Here is a 19,979-nt window from a genome sequence, read left to right as displayed (position 1 = left end):
ACCAAGGGTCGGCAACTGGCGGACCGCGGTCCAGGTCCGGACCGCGGAAGGTAAAATACTGGACCGCCAAAAATTTTTTGAAAGTATAAATTACTCAAATAAATTATTTAAAAAATGTTTTTTACGTTTAAGTGCCAATGTTATCATTTTTTCTAGTATTTTACAATTGTGTGAGTGTTTTGAGTTCTTAATGGTTAGTAAGCAGATTAAATTTGAGTCCAAATTAAAATAAAAAATAAGAAATATGAATTTTTTTCTGGACCTCGTTAAAAATTTTCAAAAGTATCCGGACCCCACCTAAAATTACTTGCCGACCCCTGCCCTATATAGTCAGCCACTAGATTACATTCCACATAAGCGATGAATGGTAAGTGCTTGGAATTGATTCTCTGAGCATACAACATTTCTAAGTTCCCACGTGTTAATTAATGTATAACGATAATTAAATAAACTACCTTTCGAGAATTAAGTAGTAACTCTTTCGAGAATTAAATAGATAAGTAATTAAAGGTAGATAATTAAAGAAATAACCCCTCAGGTTACACGAAGAATTTAGGAACGTATTTTTGAGGTCAAAATAAGACTTTTTTTTCCTGTAAACGTGAGTAGTTTTCGATGTACAGGATGTTAGTTTTTTATTTTTTTCGATTTTTTAGGAATAATTTACAAACAGATTTGAATTTTGGCATAAAACTTGGTCCGGGGGTTTTTTAGGATGCTAAATTTAAATACGTCATTGCTAATGACGCTGCTTGTAGAGGGCGCCACCTATAAGAGTACGCTTGAATTAAATTGGTCCTAACTTTTTTACTACCCTGTACACTGACGTTTCATATTAGCACGTTTATTCCCCTATAAATTTAAAGCAAAAATGGTGTACTTGGTCGAAATCTCTCAGACCAACCGTTTCCCAGATATTGACTGATGAAGAGTTTAATGCACACATATTTTCAAATTTTATTGACTATTTACGGTGGAAAATTTTAAAATGTATTTTCACCATCTAATATTGCAATAATGTAATGATCTTGAATTTTAGCTCTTTATATGTTTTTGATATAACTAATCTTTTTCGAGGAAATCACTGCTGACTAAACGATAATATTGTTACTACTAGATTTTTGCTACTCTTGTGTTTGAAAAAAAAAAGGTCCAAGTAGTAGTTAAATTTTCCAGTAGACCTGTTGTAGTCAGAGTTGTAAAATTTTAGATTTTAACTATTTTTGCATTACAATTGTTATTTAATATCCACCGAATAAATTTCAATATCTCTGCCTAGATATAGTGGTGCCCTTGATACAACGGAGAGTTTCAAATTCGACATAAAAGTGTTGCAAAATGTGAGGAAATTTAAAGAAAAATTGTAGAAATTAGGTTTTGTAAGGTGTCGATCTCACAGAAAAAGCTTAGAAAATAGTTTATTGAAAATAGGAACGGCAAGTGCAGGAGCAGGCCAAAACCTTCTTGAAAAGAAAAAAAAAAAAAAAAAAAAAAAAAAAAAAAAAAAAAAAAAAAAAAAAAAAAAAAAAAAAAAAAAAAAAAAAAAAAAAAAAAAAAAAAAAAAAAAAAAAAAAAAAAAAAAAAAAAAAAAAAAAAAAAAAAAAAAAAAAAAAAAAAAAAAAAAAAAAAAAAAAAAAAAAAAAAAAAAAAAAAAAAAAAAAAAAAAAAAAAAAAAAAAAAAAAAAAAAAAAAAAAAAAAAAAAAAAAAAAAAAAAAAAAAAAAAAAAAAAAAAAAAAAAAAAAAAAAAAAAAAAAAAAAAAAAAAAAAAAAAAAAAAAAAAAAAAAAAAAAAAAAAAAAAAAAAAAAAAAAAAAAAAAAAAAAAAAAAAAAAAAAAAAAAAAAAAAAAAAAAAAAAAAAAAAAAAAAAAAAAAAAAAAAAAAAAAAAAAAAAAAAAAAAAAAAAAAAAAAAAAAAAAAAAAAAAAAAAAAAAAAAAAAAAAAAAAAAAAAAAAAAAAAAAAAAAAAAAAAAAAAAAAAAAAAAAAAAAAAAAAAAAAAAAAAAAAAAAAAAAAAAAAAAAAAAAAAAAAAAAAAAAAAAAAAAAAAAAAAAAAAAAAAAAAAAAAAAAAAAAAAAAAAAAAAAAAAAAAAAAAAAAAAAAAAAAAAAAAAAAAAAAAAAAAAAAAAAAAAAAAAAAAAAAAAAAAAAAAAAAAAAAAAAAAAAAAAAAAAAAAAAAAAAAAAAAAAAAAAAAAAAAAAAAAAAAAAAAAAAAAAAAAAAAAAAAAAAAAAAAAAAAAAAAAAAAAAAAAAAAAAAAAAAAAAAAAAAAAAAAAAAAAAAAAAAAAAAAAAAAAAAAAAAAAAAAAAAAAAAAAAAAAAAAAAAAAAAAAAAAAAAAAAAAAAAAAAAAAAAAAAAAAAAAAAAAAAAAAAAAAAAAAAAAAAAAAAAAAAAAAAAAAAAAAAAAAAAAAAAAAAAAAAAAAAAAAAAAAAAAAAAAAAAAAAAAAAAAAAAAAAAAAAAAAAAAAAAAAAAAAAAAAAAAAAAAAAAAAAAAAAAAAAAAAAAAAAAAAAAAAAAAAAAAAAAAAAAAAAAAAAAAAAAAAAAAAAAAAAAAAAAAAAAAAAAAAAAAAAAAAAAAAAAAAAAAAAAAAAAAAAAAAAAAAAAAAAAAAAAAAAAAAAAAAAAAAAAAAAAAAAAAAAAAAAAAAAAAAAAAAAAAAAAAAAAAAAAAAAAAAAAAAAAAAAAAAAAAAAAAAAAAAAAAAAAAAAAAAAAAAAAAAAAAAAAAAAAAAAAAAAAAAAAAAAAAAAAAAAAAAAAAAAAAAAAAAAAAAAAAAAAAAAAAAAAAAAAAAAAAAAAAAAAAAAAAAAAAAAAAAAAAAAAAAAAAAAAAAAAAAAAAAAAAAAAAAAAAAAAAAANTCGAAATAATGGACTTGAATGGTGACTCTCTTTGAACCCATACGCTCTCTTGTGTTCGCTATTATTCCGCTATCAAAAACCTCTGGTGTTTTCCATTACGAAACCGGCCGGTATCAGCCTGCGATATAAGTGCGAGGGTGTGAAAATTCCTGTAAGAAGACGCCTAGTTTCAAGGTAAGAAAACCACCGATCGCATTTTGTTTATATTTCATATTCTCAATTATTTTTTTGTGCCGACAATTAGAATCATATGCCAACGAACCAGTTGTAAAAAAAAATACAGTCCATTTCGAAACAACTGTATTTTATTCAAAATAAAATCGTAAAATTTATCGTAAATCGTAATTTAACACAACATAATGTAAAACTATAAGTGGTCTAACTGCTCCAGACGTATATATTCGCACGCGATAAACTTTCTCGCACGACGTGGTAGCTACGTTCAGACGTATTGCGCAGCGAAAGGGTTAACTACGCTTATAACTAATATATGACTAATGCAAACATATGTATGCTCCGATGGGATGAAAACGACCAATTATCTCGTATCTCGAGCGATCACTCGATTATTAGAAGTACTTGAATACCGATAACTCGATTATGAAAATTGCTCGATTATGCCCATCACCAATTAAAATCGAAAAAAAAATCAAGACAATTCTTCATGGAAAATTGTGTACTTTTTTAGAAAACCGTTACCTCCAAAACTACACGTTTTCCAATTTCCGAAAAAATCATGATTATTTAGTATAAAAAAAGGTACACTTTCACAAAGTTTCATGTAAATTGCATTATTTTTGCTAGAGGAAAAAAATAAAAACAATAAAATAGGTTTTCCGCGATTTTCTCTTAAAATTTGAGGTTATGTTGAAAAATATCCTGTATAAAAGTTTTTCATTTGTTTTATTATCTACAACTGTTGTGTAGAATACTTTACGCTAGGAAGTCATATTTTGCCAAAATTCGCAAAAATTTATTTTCAACACCTAAACACCAGCCCCATTAATTTTTTTTTTTTTTGGCACCAGCCTAAAAAACATTTCAAAGTTTCCGATGTTGTACCCTCCAGAAATATATTTCTTTAACTATATTCTTCCTATTCCGTATAAAAACTTAAAGGCTTAAGAATTTTGTTTAACTTTGGCAACAATGCATAGTCGATCTATGCTCGTCATAAACGTCAGAGTAAAGTTCCGTTCCGTTAATCAAAAAAAAAAAAAAAATCGCGTATACTTTTTTTTACAAATTTTTTCATAAAAAACCACACCGCATGTAAACGTGCGTAAACTACTTCAAAATTCGTAGTGACATCGCCGACGTCCGAAGAGGAATTAAAACAATACCAAAGGACTTACCTGTTGACTCGGAAACTGCGCCAACACCGAGGTGATGTTCCTCTCGTACAACGACATCAGTTTGCGGATCTTTTTCTCGACGGCGGCCGGTATCCGTCCCGAAATCGTAGCCATCACCTCCTGCAGCTCCAGAAGGGGAAGGCTGGGATCCCTCAGGGACGACATGAATTTCTCTATCACTTCCCTCAAACGGGGCGCGTTGTAAGGATCCGGCAGGCAGTAGCCTAGAAAAACAAACACGATATAGAACCGCTACGGGGTCCGATTGGAAGTGTCGTCTACCCGCCAGAGTGTTCTCTAAGGCTATGCGGTAGCTGTTGTGGACGTGATTGAGTTTTTCTGGTATGATGGGCTGGGATACGTCCAGTTCGGGGAACGGTCCCTTGTACGGGATGGCTTTGGTGACTAGAGAAGGATCGTCCAGTTCCAGAGTGGCGATGATGGAGCCGGCGTCCAGGACGGCGCCGGGGCGTTTCACGTACGTCACCATTCCCGATTCGTTGGCGGTGAGCGTCATGACCATTTTCATAACCTTAAAAAAAGACACGAAATTTTCGTATCCGCAATGAAAATATTATTTCGGGGAAAACGGCGAGCCGTTTCGACTTTTTTTTTTTTGCGCCTACCTCTATTTCAGCGAAAGCCTGCCCCTTGGCGATGTGACCTCCATCCTCTACCACGTAACTGATGAGTTTGCCGGCGGAAGGCGAGCGCAGTATCGTGGGGTCGTTTTCCTTCTCGAACACGCAGGTCTGGTTGCCTATCACGATACGGTACCGGTCCACTTCCTCCTTCATGTACGTCGTGAACGACGCTCCGTCCACCGATAGTAAAATCCCTGATAAAAAATAACGTTTCGTGATATTTGAAGAAATATTTCGGTTTCCGTACGATACCTCCGTCGTTGAGCCTGTGGACTTCGATCTCCTTAAACGAACCGTTCATTTGCAAGAAATAAGTGTTGGGGCCGCTCTTCGTCGCCTGCACTTTGTATTTGTTGCTGAAAGTGATAAAATATTTTCATTACGAGACGTTCCGCAGGTTTTGATCGACGCTTACCCGTCGTTTATCAGTTCCACTTCCACGACGTTCGTCAGCGTGTTGGAGCCCTGGATCTGGCCCCTCTCCAACGAGTTCTGGAACTCCTGGAAGGCCGTGGTGGTGGTTTTGTCGGCTATGTGGAGGGACCCGCACATAACGCCCAACATGATGTCGGGTTTTTCCGACTGCATCCGTTCGGAAATGAGTATGTCCAACCAAGCCGTGTCGATCGTGTTTTCCTGTAAAGGTTCCGTAAAATAAAACGTAAAAAGTGCAAAACGAATTGAATTACCTGAAAAGTTTTCGTTTCCAGGAGCGTTATCAGGTACTCCACCGTCGTCCTAAAGTCACCGCGGATGGACAGCTCCTTCAGAGCTATGACGAGATTCTCTCTGGCCTGTTCCCGGTTTTCTCCCCACGAGAAGCAGTGCCCGAACTGGGAGTCGGCGAACTCGTGCAGGCCCCCCGAAGCGGCCACCGAGAAGTACCCCCACACGTTCTTGGAGGATCGGAAGTTCAGTTCTTGCACGGTACCGGAGCTGGGCTTAAATCCTACACAGAAATCGCTAGGTTAGGTTATTTCAAGCCAAAAACCGCGACGGTACACAGCTTTTTATCAGAGTAGGAAAGACTTACCTTCGTCGGGGTTCTCGGAGGTAATTCTGGCGGCGATGACGTGGCCCCAGGGCTGCGGCTTGTGCCTCGGTTGGTCGAAATCTATTTCCGTCATGCCCCAGGGGGACTCCCCGTACAGCAATCTGATGTCCTTGATGTAGTGCAGGGGAAGACCCATGGCAATCTGATGATGGCAAACGATTAAATAAAGAAAAAATAAAAACCAGACACCAACACTAATTTTTTTATAAAAAACAGAATTTTTTTTACTAATTACGACAGTCCACATTGATTTGATTATTTAGAGCAGGATTTGGCTTCGCCTCTCTATGCCCTGAAAATATTATCGCGAAACATTAACGCTCAAGCAGTTTTCATTGTGAATTATCATGCTTATACGGGGAGTAATTTTAAGTCGGGGTCCATTTTTTAGGGGCAATTTAGTATGTGTTCCCCTAGAATACCGATCTAAAGTTATTTTTTTGATCAAATAAATAGTTGCTCACAAATTCACTTATAAACTGCTCTTAAGAGGGCTCTACAGCAAATAGGTAATCGGCTATAAATTTTTATAGATTTTATGACATAGTTTGTCTAGATATGAACTAATGCACAAATAACAGACTTTCCCCCATTCCAACGCAGATTTTCTATAAAATGGAGTTAGTTTGAAACACAAATTACTTTTTGGTGTAAAGAAATCTGTAATTTACGATGCCATTGCTCAAAAGTGGCAAATTGCTATAGAGCCCTTTTAAATTCTTGTATATCCGGCCACTGAGCATAACACCCAGTATAAAAATTTTCAAAATTTTCAAAATTAAATATGGCATTTTATCTTTAGAAGTACTTCCTCTGATGCAAAATGAATATTCATTCTGCTGAGCAAGGGGCGAGTTAGAAATTTAAATTTGACACAAACAGAATCCTGCAGAAATGTTTTCATCTCTTAAGAAAATACTTTTTTTGTAATGTTTATACTTCTATTTGTATTATTAGTATTTTGTCATTTAGTGGTTACACATTTTGTTTTATTTTTTTATTCACAATTAATTCCATCTTATCTCAGTCCTTTAAATGATATTTTACTAATAATGTCCAATTATTTTTAAGTTCGATTGATGGCAGTGGCGGCTCGTGACATTGTGCATATGTGAGTCCCGTGGTTTTTTTACTATGTGGGTAAGAAATGAAAAAAGCGCCACAGGAAAAGTTTTTAATTTTCAAGGTGAAACGACTAAATGCACCTGGAAATTTTTAGTTGCATTTATGTTCACGAGCAGGATTTTCATTCCGATTTTATAGAAAATGATATGCAACTATTTGGATATTTTATTAATCTGCCTCAAATAATAAATAGGAATAAATTTCACGTCATTTTTTATTGTGGAGATCTTCGCCAATAGTCCTACTATAAGCATAAATTAAAAAATTATGTTATTAATAATATCAGAACTTTAAAAATTGTATTTACAATAAAATTAAGTAACAGAAAAAAAAACAAAGTGATATACATATTTCCCTAATAAAAAAATTGTTCAATTGGTTTAAGGATATTAAAAAATATAAAAACAAATTTTCATAAGGTAGCCCCACCCAACTTATCTATTTATGATGGGTTAAGCATTAGGATCTAGGAAACGGTAAGAGATACGGGGTGGCTCAAATTAGAAAGAAGTTGTGTTTTTTTTTATATCTAACAATATGCCGTTTAGAAAGTTTTAAAATTCGGGCAGTTTCGGATATCCGAAAAAAACGGAAATTTTGCAAAATCGTTTTATTTTTTTTCTGGCTTTATTTGAATATGAATTTTAAAATAAATTACATATTTACAATGCCACTTTTTCCGCTCTATCCAATGGAGTCAACATTTTTGCAATCCGACGTTTCGTCTTCGAGGGGCCATCATCAGGTCAATTTTTTTAAATACGTCGCTGCTATTTTTATGACAAAATCTAAAGTCATTTTTAATTCCGAATTAGACGATATTACTATTGTAATAGTTTAAAAAGGTTTTTAGCGATTTTTAAAAATTTTTCCTGAGTACGGCTCTGAACGCTCTCAAAATATATATGGGAGGAAATCATAACAGTATAAAAGTCAGTACAGCACAAAATATCCAACAATTTTTCTTAATCAATAATTTTAAAAAGGTCTATCTAATAAAAAAGTAATATGAATTTATGAAATGTTTTATCATTTCTAGGTAATTAGTATTGCTAATAGTAATAAAAAAAATTATTGGATATTTTGTGCTGTACTGACTTTTATACTGTTATGACTTCTTCCCATAGACATTTTGAGAGCGTTCAGAGCCGTACTCGGGAAAAATTTTAAATGATAGCTAAAACAAGCTAAACACTTTTTAAGCGATTACAATAGTAATATCCTCTAATTCAGAATTAAAAATGACTTTTGATTTTGTCATAAAAATGGCAGCGACGTATTTAAAAAAATTAACCCGATGATGGCCCCTTGAAGACAAAATGTCGGATTGCATAAATGTTGACGCCATTGGATAAAGCGATAAAAGTGGCACTGTAAATATGCAATCTATTTTAAAATTCGATTTCAAATAATGCGAGAAAAAAAATTAAACAATTTTGCAAAATTTAGGGATTTTCCAATATCTCCGAAACTCTCCGGAATTTTAAAACTTTCTAAACGGCATATTGTTAGGTATAAAAAAACGCAACTTTTTTCTAATCTGAGCCACCCCGTATCTCTTACCGTTTCCTATAGTAGGATCGTATACGATGCAAAGTAGAGCAAAAAATTGTCGGCCTTTTATCAAAGGAAAATCGTGTCATCATTTTTAGGAGGCGTAAGATAAATCATTTCAAATTTAAAATGAAATTCAATGTAAAATCTGACATACCGCTGCATACGCACTGTATTCTGGTAGTNGGGTAGTTTCGGAGATATCCGAAAAAACCGGAAATATTGCAAAATCGTTTTATTTTTTTTCTGGCTTTATTTGAAAATGAATTTGAAAAATGGCATATTTACAATGCCACTTTTTCCGCTCTATCCAATGGAGTCAACATTTTTGCAATCCGACGTTTCGTCTTCGAGGGGCCATCATCGGGTTAATTTTTTTAAATACGTCGCTGCTATTTTTATGACAAAATCTAAAGTCATTTTTAATTCCGAATTAGACGATATTACTATTGTACTAGTTTAAAAAGGTTTTTAGCGATTTTTAAAAATTTTTCCTGAGTACGGCTCTGAACGCTCTCAAAATATCTATGGGAGGAAGTCATAAAAGTATAAAAGTCAGTACAACACAAAATATCGAACAATTTTTCTTAATCAATAATTTTAAAAAGTTCTAATAAAAAAATAATATGAATTTATGAAATGTTTTATCATTTCTAGGTAATTAGTGTTGCTAATAGTAGTAAAAAAAATTATTGGATATTTTGTGCTGTACTGACTTTTATACTGTTATGACTTCTTCCCATAGATATTTTGAGAGCGTTCAGAGCCGTACTCGGGAAAAATTTTAAATGATAGCTAAAACAAGCTAAAAACTTTTTAAGCGATTACAATAGTAATATCCCCTAATTCAGAATTAAAAATGACAATAGATTTTGTCATAAAAATAGCAGCGACGTATTTAAAAAAATTAACTCGATGATGGCCCCTCGACGACAAAATGTCGGATTGCAAAAATATTGACGCCATTGGATAAAGAGATAAAAGTGGCACTGTAAATGTGCAATCTATTTTAAAATTCGATTTCAAATAATGTCAGAAAAAAAAATTAAACAATTTAGCAAAATTTCGGGATTTTCCAATATCTCCGAAACTCTCCGGAATTTTAAAACTTTCTAAACGGCATATTGTTAGGTATAAAAAAAACGCAACTTTTTTCTAAATCTGAGCCACCCCGTATCTCTTACCGTTTCCTAGATCCTAATGTTACGCCATCCTTATCTTGGACACTGTATATAATATAACAACGCCGCCAGCTTTTCGTTAGCTTCCACATTTTACAAAATATTCTAAAAACATAGTGAATGTTTTTATAAAACAAGTTTATTCGCCCCTCTTTTAAATTTGCAAATTTTATTTATAACGTCTTCATAAAATTGAGGTTCGGCACTAAGACTTTGCAATAATTCTTTTCCCGTCGTCATCACTGATAAGTTGTTTAACCGCTCTTGTGTCATCGTATTTCTAAGTCTTAATGCGCTTAAGACACCAAAAGTTTCTTTCCACCGAGACACTTGTTGCAGGAATTGTTAAAACTGGGCCAAACAATTTGTATGTTTCCGAAAATACAATTTTAAATTCCTTGTATAATATTTCTATCGTTTTTTGAACTTCTAAATTACGAAATTGTTCACCTCTGTACAAAATANTTTAAATTTTCAAGGTGAAACGACTAAATGCACCTGGAAATTTTTAGTTGCATTTATGTTCACGAGCAGGATTTTCATTCCGATTTTATAGAAAATGATATGCAACTATTTGGATATTTTATTAATCTGCCTCAAATAATAAATAGGAATAAATTTTACGTCATTTTTTATTGTGGAGATCTTCGCCAATACTCCTACTATAAGCGTAAATTAAAAAATTATGTTATTAATAATATCAGAACTTTAAAAATTGTATTTACAATAAAATTAAGTAACAGAAAAAAAAAACAAAGTGATATACATATTTACCTAATAAAAAATTGTTCAATTGTTTTAAGGATATTAAAAAATATAAAAACAAATTTTCATAAGGTAGCCACACAACTTATCTATTTATGATGGGATAAGCATTAGGATCTAGGAAACAGTAAGAGATACGGGATGGCTCAAATTAGAAAGAAGTTGTGTTTTTTTTATACCTAACAATATGCCGTTTAGAAAGTTTTAAAATTCGGGTAGTTTCGGAGATATCCGAAAAAACCGGAAATATTGCAAAATCGTTTTATTTTTTTTCTGGCTTTATTTGAAAATGAATTTGAAAAATGGCATATTTACAATGCCACTTTTTCCGCTCTATCCAATGGAGTCAACATTTTTGCAATCCGACGTTTCGTCTTCGAGGGGCCATCATCGGGTTAATTTTTTTAAATACGTCGCTGCTATTTTTATGACAAAATCTAAAGTCATTTTTAATTCCGAATTAGACGATATTACTATTGTACTAGTTTAAAAAGGTTTTTAGCGATTTTTAAAAATTTTTCCTGAGTACGGCTCTGAACGCTCTCAAAATATCTATGGGAGGAAGTCATAAAAGTATAAAAGTCAGTACAACACAAAATATCGAACAATTTTTCTTAATCAATAATTTTAAAAAGTTCTAATAAAAAAATAATATGAATTTATGAAATGTTTTATCATTTCTAGGTAATTAGTGTTGCTAATAGTAGTAAAAAAAATTATTGGATATTTTGTGCTGTACTGACTTTTATACTGTTATGACTTCTTCCCATAGATATTTTGAGAGCGTTCAGAGCCGTACTCGGGAAAAATTTTAAATGATAGCTAAAACAAGCTAAAAACTTTTTAAGCGATTACAATAGTAATATCCCCTAATTCAGAATTAAAAATGACAATAGATTTTGTCATAAAAATAGCAGCGACGTATTTAAAAAAATTAACTCGATGATGGCCCCTCGACGACAAAATGTCGGATTGCAAAAATATTGACGCCATTGGATAAAGAGATAAAAGTGGCACTGTAAATGTGCAATCTATTTTAAAATTCGATTTCAAATAATGTCAGAAAAAAAAATTAAACAATTTAGCAAAATTTCGGGATTTTCCAATATCTCCGAAACTCTCCGGAATTTTAAAACTTTCTAAACGGCATATTGTTAGGTATAAAAAAAACGCAACTTTTTTCTAAATCTGAGCCACCCCGTATCTCTTACCGTTTCCTAGATCCTAATGTTACGCCATCCTTATCTTGGACACTGTATATAATATAACAACGCCGCCAGCTTTTCGTTAGCTTCCACATTTAACAAAATATTCTAAAAACATAGTGAATGTTTTTATAAAACAAGTTTATTCGCCCCTCTTTTAAATTTGCAAATTTTATTTATAACGTCTTCATAAAATTGAGGTTCGGCACTAAGACTTTGCAATAATTCTTTTCCCGTCGTCATCACTGATAAGTTGTTTAACCGCTCTTGTGTCATCGTATTTCTAAGTCTTAATGCGCTTAAGACACCAAAAGTTTCTTTCCACCGAGACACTTGTTGCAGGAATTGTTAAAACTGGGCCAAACAATTTGTATGTTTCCGAAAATACAATTTTAAATTCCTTGTATAATATTTCTATCGTTTTTTGAACTTCTAAATTACGAAATTGTTCACCTCTGTACAAAATATTAAGTTCGTTTTTCACCCTATCTATTTCAAAAATGTTTGGATACATTTGTAATAAACATTCAAACGATTTTTCTGGGAATTTGTTTGCATATTCGGGAAATTTTGAGGAATGCAAAAAAATTTAAATCATGTAATTCCCAAAACGAGTAGGTACTTAATTAAAGGGAAATATATTTCGAAAATATTTCTAATTCATCGCAACTTTTGCCCCGTTTACTTAGTACTCCAGTAATATATTTCGCATAATTAAAAATATATTTCAATATTTCTTCGTTTCTCAATTCAGAAATTCTTTGACTAGCAATTTTAATTGTTGAGAGCAGTAGTTTACGTCATTACGTCTTGAAAAAGGTGTTTCAAGAGATAAAACAATATTGTGAGATAGTTTCATTATTACCTACCTATGTAGGTATTTGATAATTTAATAGGCATCTATTAAATTACGTTAAATTTAGTCTTACATTGTCTTGTTGTAAGGAAGTCGTTTTTTATTTAATTTAAATTAATACCTGCCTTGTCCTTATCCTTAAAGCCTGTGTACTATCCCTCACACTGACATCAGTTATTACCGGCGTACTACGCAACGCGAACTGAAACTGTAAGTAGCTTTGAACCGGCCTCAGTTCCCTAGTAGGTATATCACGTTATTTTAACCACCTCGCGTGGAGGGGGAACTGTAGTATATCGTAGGCAAGTGTGACGTGCCTACAAGCGAAGAAATTCTAGCCTCACTGTGGTGGGGACTAGTGGGGAGTAACAGTATCTAATGCCGCGCCGATGGAAATGGCGAGCGGGGAGATATTCGATAATTATATTATACTGTTACTTTGATTTTTGATAAATGTACTAGTAGTCCAGTTACTCAGGGTTTTTACCTCTGAATTCTTTATAACTGAACCGAACGACGTGAAATTTTGACTGAATGCGGGGATTGCCTCAAGGAACAAAACTTATATAGTGCCGAAGTGCGCTTTTGCCCTGGGGGTGGAAATTTTTACGCCCAAAATAACCACAGGAATCGATAGAGGAGTCAATTTTAAGTAACAAATGTCATATAAAGTTTTTTGGCTAATTCAATATTTTCCGAGTAATTCGTCATTGAAAATGTTGAATTTTTACTGAAAAAGTGCTTGTTTTCGGACAGTTTTTTGCAAATAACTCTGAAACCATTGGATTTAACGAAAAAGTTGTAATGAACAAAAAGAAAGTTAATAAAAAAACAAATCTAATGGCATTATTTTGTTTTTCTCTAATTGCAATATAAACCGAGTTATGGATTTTGTTCAGATTTGTAATAATCAAATTACTAACGAGAAAAAAAAAATGAATTGTTTCAATTGTAAAAACATCAAATTTGTATTTTTACGCTTTAAGCGTGATTTATGTTTTTAAATAAAGAATATTAACATAGAATTGGTGGAAAGTATTCAGTTATCTCAACGAAAACATATTTTTAAACATTATTATATTATGTTTGCTAAAAACTAAATTGGAATAAGTTAACGTTAAATAACCCCAAAACTTTAAATATTAGGAAAAAAACGATTTGAACCTTTTTTAAAGTACTTTGAAAAACCTTTAAAATGAGCCGTTTTAAATGCCTTTAGAATCAAAATTAACGGAAATATGATCGAAATAACATGATAGTCTCATTTTTTTAAGAAAAAATCAATAAACAGAATTAAAATTATATGCAATCCATTTACAGATTTCTTCATTTATGTTCTAAGAATATGTTCTGGGTCTTTGGCTCACTTACAAAGCATGATTTTGAAAGAAAACTTAATTTTTGAAAATGTTAATTTTTCAAATTGAAAAAAAATCGATTTTTACGCTGTAACTTAAAAATTAAAAAGTGTACGAAAAAATACAAAAGTAAAAGAATTTAGCTTTATTTTTGCTTCTTATTTGTATTCCTCTAAAATTAATATTAATCGAGATATCGCCGTTTTAAGTTATCATATGAATGAGAGGACCGCCCTATTCGAGCCCTTTAAACCCTTCAAACTTAAAAATGAAGGGCTTAAAAAAGATCAACTCAACAGTTCACGTAGCCCTTAGCTACGCATGCATGACTAAAAAGTTTCAAGTTGAAAAAAAATGTTTTCATCCAAAGGGGTGGTTTCTAAAGGTTTTTCCGGGTTGAAATTTTGGGATACATTAAGTTTAATGTTAGATAGCACATGAAAGTACTCATACCGCACAAATAAAAAAGATTTGATTACATAAAACGCTTAAATTTGTATTTTTTCTTTTTTTTTCCAATAAGGGGTGGTTTTCACCCCTTAAGAACAAAAAGCACACCTAGCGTATATACAAGTTTTGAAGTGGGGGTAAGATGAGCCTAATTCTAAATTTTGAGAAAAATCGATGCAGTTATAAAAAATTGGAAGTTAGTTTACCTAACTGTCTATTTATGTTAATAGTAGAATAATAGGTACTAAAATATACGGTGCGAGAGCCAAATTTTACGGCGAGGCCCCGCCTCAGTTGCTTCAATACGACGAGACATGATCCTGATTTTTAGAAACTTTTGATATTCCTATTAAAATAAACAAAACCGCATGATGTGAATAGTGAAAAATGTGCAACTTAATATTTTCGGAAATAACGTTTTCCTACCTGCAATTGAGCGGCTGGCAAGTTGACGTCGGACACCATCTCCGTACAGGGGTGTTCCACCTGAAGCCGTGGGTTCAGCTCCAGGAAGTAGTACTGACCGGAGGGGTCGTAGAGATACTCCACCGTCCCCGCCGACACGTACCCCACCATCTTGGCCAGCCTGACGGCGGCTCTCTCCATATCCTCGAACACGGACGGCTCGGCTACGACGGCCGGCGCCTCTTCGATAATCTTCTGGTGCCTCCTCTGGATAGAGCAGTCCCTGCCGAAGAGGGAGATGGCGTTGCCGTACATGTCGGCCAGCAGCTGCACCTCCAGGTGCCTGGCGCACTTGGCCAGCTTCATCACGAAGATCGGCGAGCCGGGGATCTCCGTCTGCACCTGGGGGAGGAACAGAATGCCTTTATTTATACTGTACGGCCCGTTAAAAATGGAAACACGCTCATAAAAACTGTATTAACGGTCGATTTAATAATTAACATGTTTGACAGCTCCTCACCTGTCGGAAGGCGGCAGGGAAATCGTCGGGGTTCTCGACTTTCCTGATGCCCTTGCCGCCGCCGCCCTCCGAGGCCTTGATCATGACGGGGAATCCTATCTTGTGGGCCGCCGCGAGGCCCTCTTCGGCACTGTTGACGCAACCCCTGGCGAACAGCTCAGATGATATCTTTATCTTCTTGCCGCTATACTGAGCGGTCAGGCCTGGCAACAAAAAAAAAATGGGATTTATCGACCCTGCAACATCTCAAAACTAAATATTTAGCTATAACTTTTTTTATTACACATATACAGGGTGTTCCTAAATAAGTGTCGCAACGGAAAACTGTAAATTCCTCTTGAAAAAAGAAACATTCTTTTCCTCTTCAATTTTTCTCTCCGGGTTTTCGTTTTCGAGATACGCGGTGTCACAATTTAAATTTTTTTTTTAATTTTTTGCCAATATCTTAGTAACCGTTTGAACTACAGGACTGAGTTTTTGTACACACATTACCACTATTAATAGCTAATGTTTCACAGCCTTCTCGGATTCATTGAACGTGCCAGTGGTGGAGATTTTAAGGTATCGTCAGGGTTTTTTCCCCCTAACTTTTACGCCACTGGAAAAATTGACATGTGACAGCAAATTCTGAAGCGCCAATGAATTTTACACAAAAAGAGTTCTCTTGGTTTATTGTTCTAAAGTCAACCGTTTTCAAGAAAAATGACTTTTTATGAACAAAAACAAACATTTTGCTAACGTTTCGAAAATCTTTTGTGATTTAAAGATAGGTAGTAATAATTAACAATTTTAACGAAATTTAACAACATTTGCAACAAGTAGCTATTAATAGCGGTAATGTATGTACAAAAGCTCAGTCCTGTAGTTCAAATGGTTCCTAAGATATTGACAAAAATCTGAAAAAAAGTTTTGACACCGTGTATCTCGAAAACGAAAGCCCGGAGAAAAAAATGGAAGAGGAAAAATATTTTTCTCTTTTCAAGAGGAATTTACAGTTTTCGTTGCGACACTTATTTAGGAACACCCTGTATAGGGTGTCCCAGCTAAGCGGCATTGTTCCACAGCTGCCTTGTTATCGATTTAAAAAGAAAATATCTTAGACCAAAGTTGGTTTAGATTTAACATTGCACTTGCCAGGAATATTTTCAATTACACAGAGTTTAGTTTACTTTACTTTATGTGGCATACTTTGTGCCAAATGCCAAAAGATTGACACCTTTCGTCAGAATTATATTTATCCAAAAGTGATATCGTGCTCTATTTTAAAGATATTAAGCCAATTCAAAAATTGTTTTCTAAAGACAACCGCTGATATTGCAGGAAACAAGTATAATTCGAAATTAAAACTAAAAATGATATGTCCAAAAATGAAATGGACTCTTTTAATGTGACGCCACGTATTTAGGCAACCCGCAACAAATTGTCAAAGTTGAAATTGTACAGATCGAATCTGATCCTTGTTCACTATTTACACAGATACTATAGAAATGAACAACTTCAAATTCATTTTTTTTTACAAGGATTTAGAAGTATTTAAGAACAGCTAACATGTGTTTTGTAAAATAGATACACACTAATGTGCTTAAAACTTACAAAAAACGATATAAAAGAATAGTCGCCTTTTTAAAATTTTTATGAGAATATTGAAAATAAAATAAATATTTAATGAATAATATATTTCAGACCGATGAATTTTGCCATTTTGCCACATTCAACATTAACTTGAAAAACTCATCGATGTCTAAAATTTATTATATATTAAATATTTATTTTACTTTTAATATTCTTATAAAAATTATTATAATTAATGTTGATATTGTAACATTCGATAAAGTTCTAAACACAATTTACACAATAAGTGTAACTGTTAATTTTAAGACGATATTTTATACGTCGACCTCTTCTGAGCACGGTAAATTTTCATTCGTCATTTTTTTTCTCATAGAAATAATTTACTTTTGTTTTTAAATACGCAAAAAGACCTTCTTACTTTTCAAAATAACGAAAGCACAATGAAATTACAAAAGAAAACGTGAAAAGTCAATAAAAATGTATTTTTCGGAATCTGACGACGACTTTCAGACTTGCTTGCACTATTCCAAAGAGCGGAAAAAAATACGTTGATTTAAAAAAAAGCATCCCGGTAGCTGTCTTTAACGAACGTTTACTTACTCACTTCTTGAAAAGGTATACGCGCTTATGTTTTCGACTTTATAATTTTGCAATAAGCCGCCATTTTGAAATTGGGGGTCTAGATTGCGGATATTTGTTGAGCACCCCAATAGAGTTACCTTTTCCTGTAGTTTCATCTAATTTCAGTCACATTCGTTCTTTTTATTTAATGCTGAATATTTTGTACATTTTTTTTTCACCTCTAATTTTGCAATTTAAAAAAAATTTGCGAGCTTTATCAAAAGCCTATCCTTGTAGCAAATTTCCTCAGGATGAAAATCGATAAGTATTAGAGGCTTATTTTCGGAGATATAAGCCAAAAACTGAAAATAGAGCAATTATTTTTTTTCTTTTGTTATAAACAATATGACGCTCGACCTCTACAAATACACAAATTTAGGCTTTTATTCTGTACATTTTTTCTTAATTTTAAGTTCATAAAATTCGATGTAGGCCCGATTTTTGAAACAGGCATGTGTTTGGTCTAATTCGCCCGGATTATTAGGATTGTTTCTTATAAATAAACAATGAAACTTTTAAAAAACAAAACAAAAACCAGTTCGGAATGACACTGGCAAAAGCGCTAAATATGACTAGAATCGTTTTTTTTTAACGAACCAATACTTGCCCTTTTTTACTAAATTTCTCTTTAAAAATATATATATTCTATTATTAGTTGTAATATGTTTTCCTTTATTTTTAAAGATAGTAAAGTTAATTCAAATTTTTTTCAAAAAGAATCTTATCAAATGAAATCAAACATTTCGAAAGTTTTGTTTTCATCATATAATCTTATACCTTTTTGAAGACTGCCAAAATCGAAGGAAATCGTTTTTTTTTTGTGAAAACATTTAATTTTTCCTCAAACTGTAACACCCTGTACCTCGAAAACAAAGCATTAGGTCCGATATACAAAATAATGGAAATCTCTTTACTATTTATTCAATAATGATTAATTGTCACAATCCAACAAGCAGGGTCGCCGGGGTCGTTTCAAACATCGGTATTGACGCACGCAATTTTCTTTAATGTGTTGTTTCACAAGTATACATTGTTTAAATAGCGTTTCTAAAATAAATTTCATCGGCTTAATGATTAAGCGATTTGTCTTCTTCCATGTAATAATAATACGGTAAGTTGTTTTTTACGTTTCGTACTGTGAAGGCCGCTATCGTCATTATTTTTTGCCGTAGGCGAAATCTTGGTACTTTGTTTGTCAAAATTATTTACTTCTATTAATATGTTTACAAGTTTTTGTCGGAAAAACCACCAACTTAAAAACAAACGTTCTGCGTTCTATTTAAAAAACGAAAACGCACACGTTTTTTTAGTTTACTAAAATGTTCGAACAGTCTATAATTTAAATCTTGAAGTATGTCGCATTAGTTTCTAAAACTATAACTAACGTTTCACATTTGATTACGTAAAATTGTACGGAAAATATTTTTATTATAAAAAATACAGACTCCGGTCCTGCCCAACGCTAAGAAACAACGTGTATCGATATATTTGTATTGTATGCTTCCCGAAAGGCTGTCCTAGTAATAAATACAATGTGGCAGTGTTACAAAATATTATTCGTAGTTTGTCTCATTTTGCGCGATTTTGGACAGTTTAAGCAGATAACCTACGAAGATTACTTTAAAAATATCACACACGCCACGGGAGGCGACATTTTGCTGGCTAGCGGTAATAATCCAACAATACCCTGTCCGTCTGGTTCCAAGAAGTTGGAGAATGAAAAATGTGACGAGGTTTTAGGTAACGTAGGCATCTGTTAATTCTGTCATTATTATCGTCAATAGTATAATGGCCCACGTATTTGTCGATTGTTAAGATACCATACAACTTTTAAAGTTTTCAAATTATTTAAAAAAAAAACTAGATTATAGTTTAAACATGTGTTATGTAATACCAAGTTGAAGCAGTGGCGGCTCGTGACATTGTGAATAGGTGAGGTCCCTGACTTTTTTATTAGCGTTGGGCAGGAAAGAAAAAAGCGCCCAATGCAAAAATTTTTTAATCTTCAATGTCAAAAGACAATGCATCTGGAAATTTTTAGCTGCATTTACAAAATTTTAAAAAAACTGATGTTCACGAGCAGGATTTTCATTCGGATTTTATTATGGAGATCTTCGCCAATAGCCCTACTCTAACCATAAATTAAAAAATTATATTATTAATAATAATATCAGAACTTTAAAAATTGGATGTGCAATAAAATGAAGTAACAGAGAAAAAAAACAAAGTGATATTTACCTAATAATTGTTCCTACTTGGTTTAAGAATATTAAAAAATATGAAAGAATATAAAAACAAATTTCATAAGGTAGCCAGCCGACTTAACTATTTAAATATAAAACAACGACAGTTTTTCTAGACCGATCAAAATAACTCATTTAGAGGGAAAAAAAAGAAAATTGTTACCTGGACATTTATAAGTGGAAATGGTAAAGGGGCTTATAATAAACGAAAAAAAA

At 31.6% G+C, this 19,979-nt stretch overlaps 1 protein-coding gene across 1 annotated transcript in view; it reads right to left on the bottom strand.

The window, feature by feature from the left end:
* LOC108909775 (acetyl-CoA carboxylase) overlaps nt 1–19,979 on the bottom strand; it is a gene marked incomplete in the record, with an annotated part of 132,851 nt that overhangs the window by 43,139 nt on the left and 69,733 nt on the right. The window contains 9 exon segments of the mRNA XM_023455595.1: nt 4,211–4,434; nt 4,493–4,742; nt 4,837–5,048; nt 5,107–5,210; nt 5,270–5,490; nt 5,544–5,803; nt 5,888–6,050; nt 14,829–15,209; nt 15,328–15,530. Of these exon segments, the coding sequence (XP_023311363.1) occupies nt 4,211–4,434; nt 4,493–4,742; nt 4,837–5,048; nt 5,107–5,210; nt 5,270–5,490; nt 5,544–5,803; nt 5,888–6,050; nt 14,829–15,209; nt 15,328–15,530 (2,018 nt within the window).

Source organism: Anoplophora glabripennis, unplaced genomic scaffold (assembly GCF_000390285.2).
Source record: "Anoplophora glabripennis isolate ALB-LARVAE unplaced genomic scaffold, Agla_2.0 scaffold688, whole genome shotgun sequence".
NCBI lineage: Eukaryota > Metazoa > Arthropoda > Insecta > Coleoptera > Cerambycidae > Anoplophora > Anoplophora glabripennis.
The sequence above is the reverse complement of the archived record's forward strand: the minus strand, read 5'-3'. Positions and strand labels throughout refer to the sequence as shown.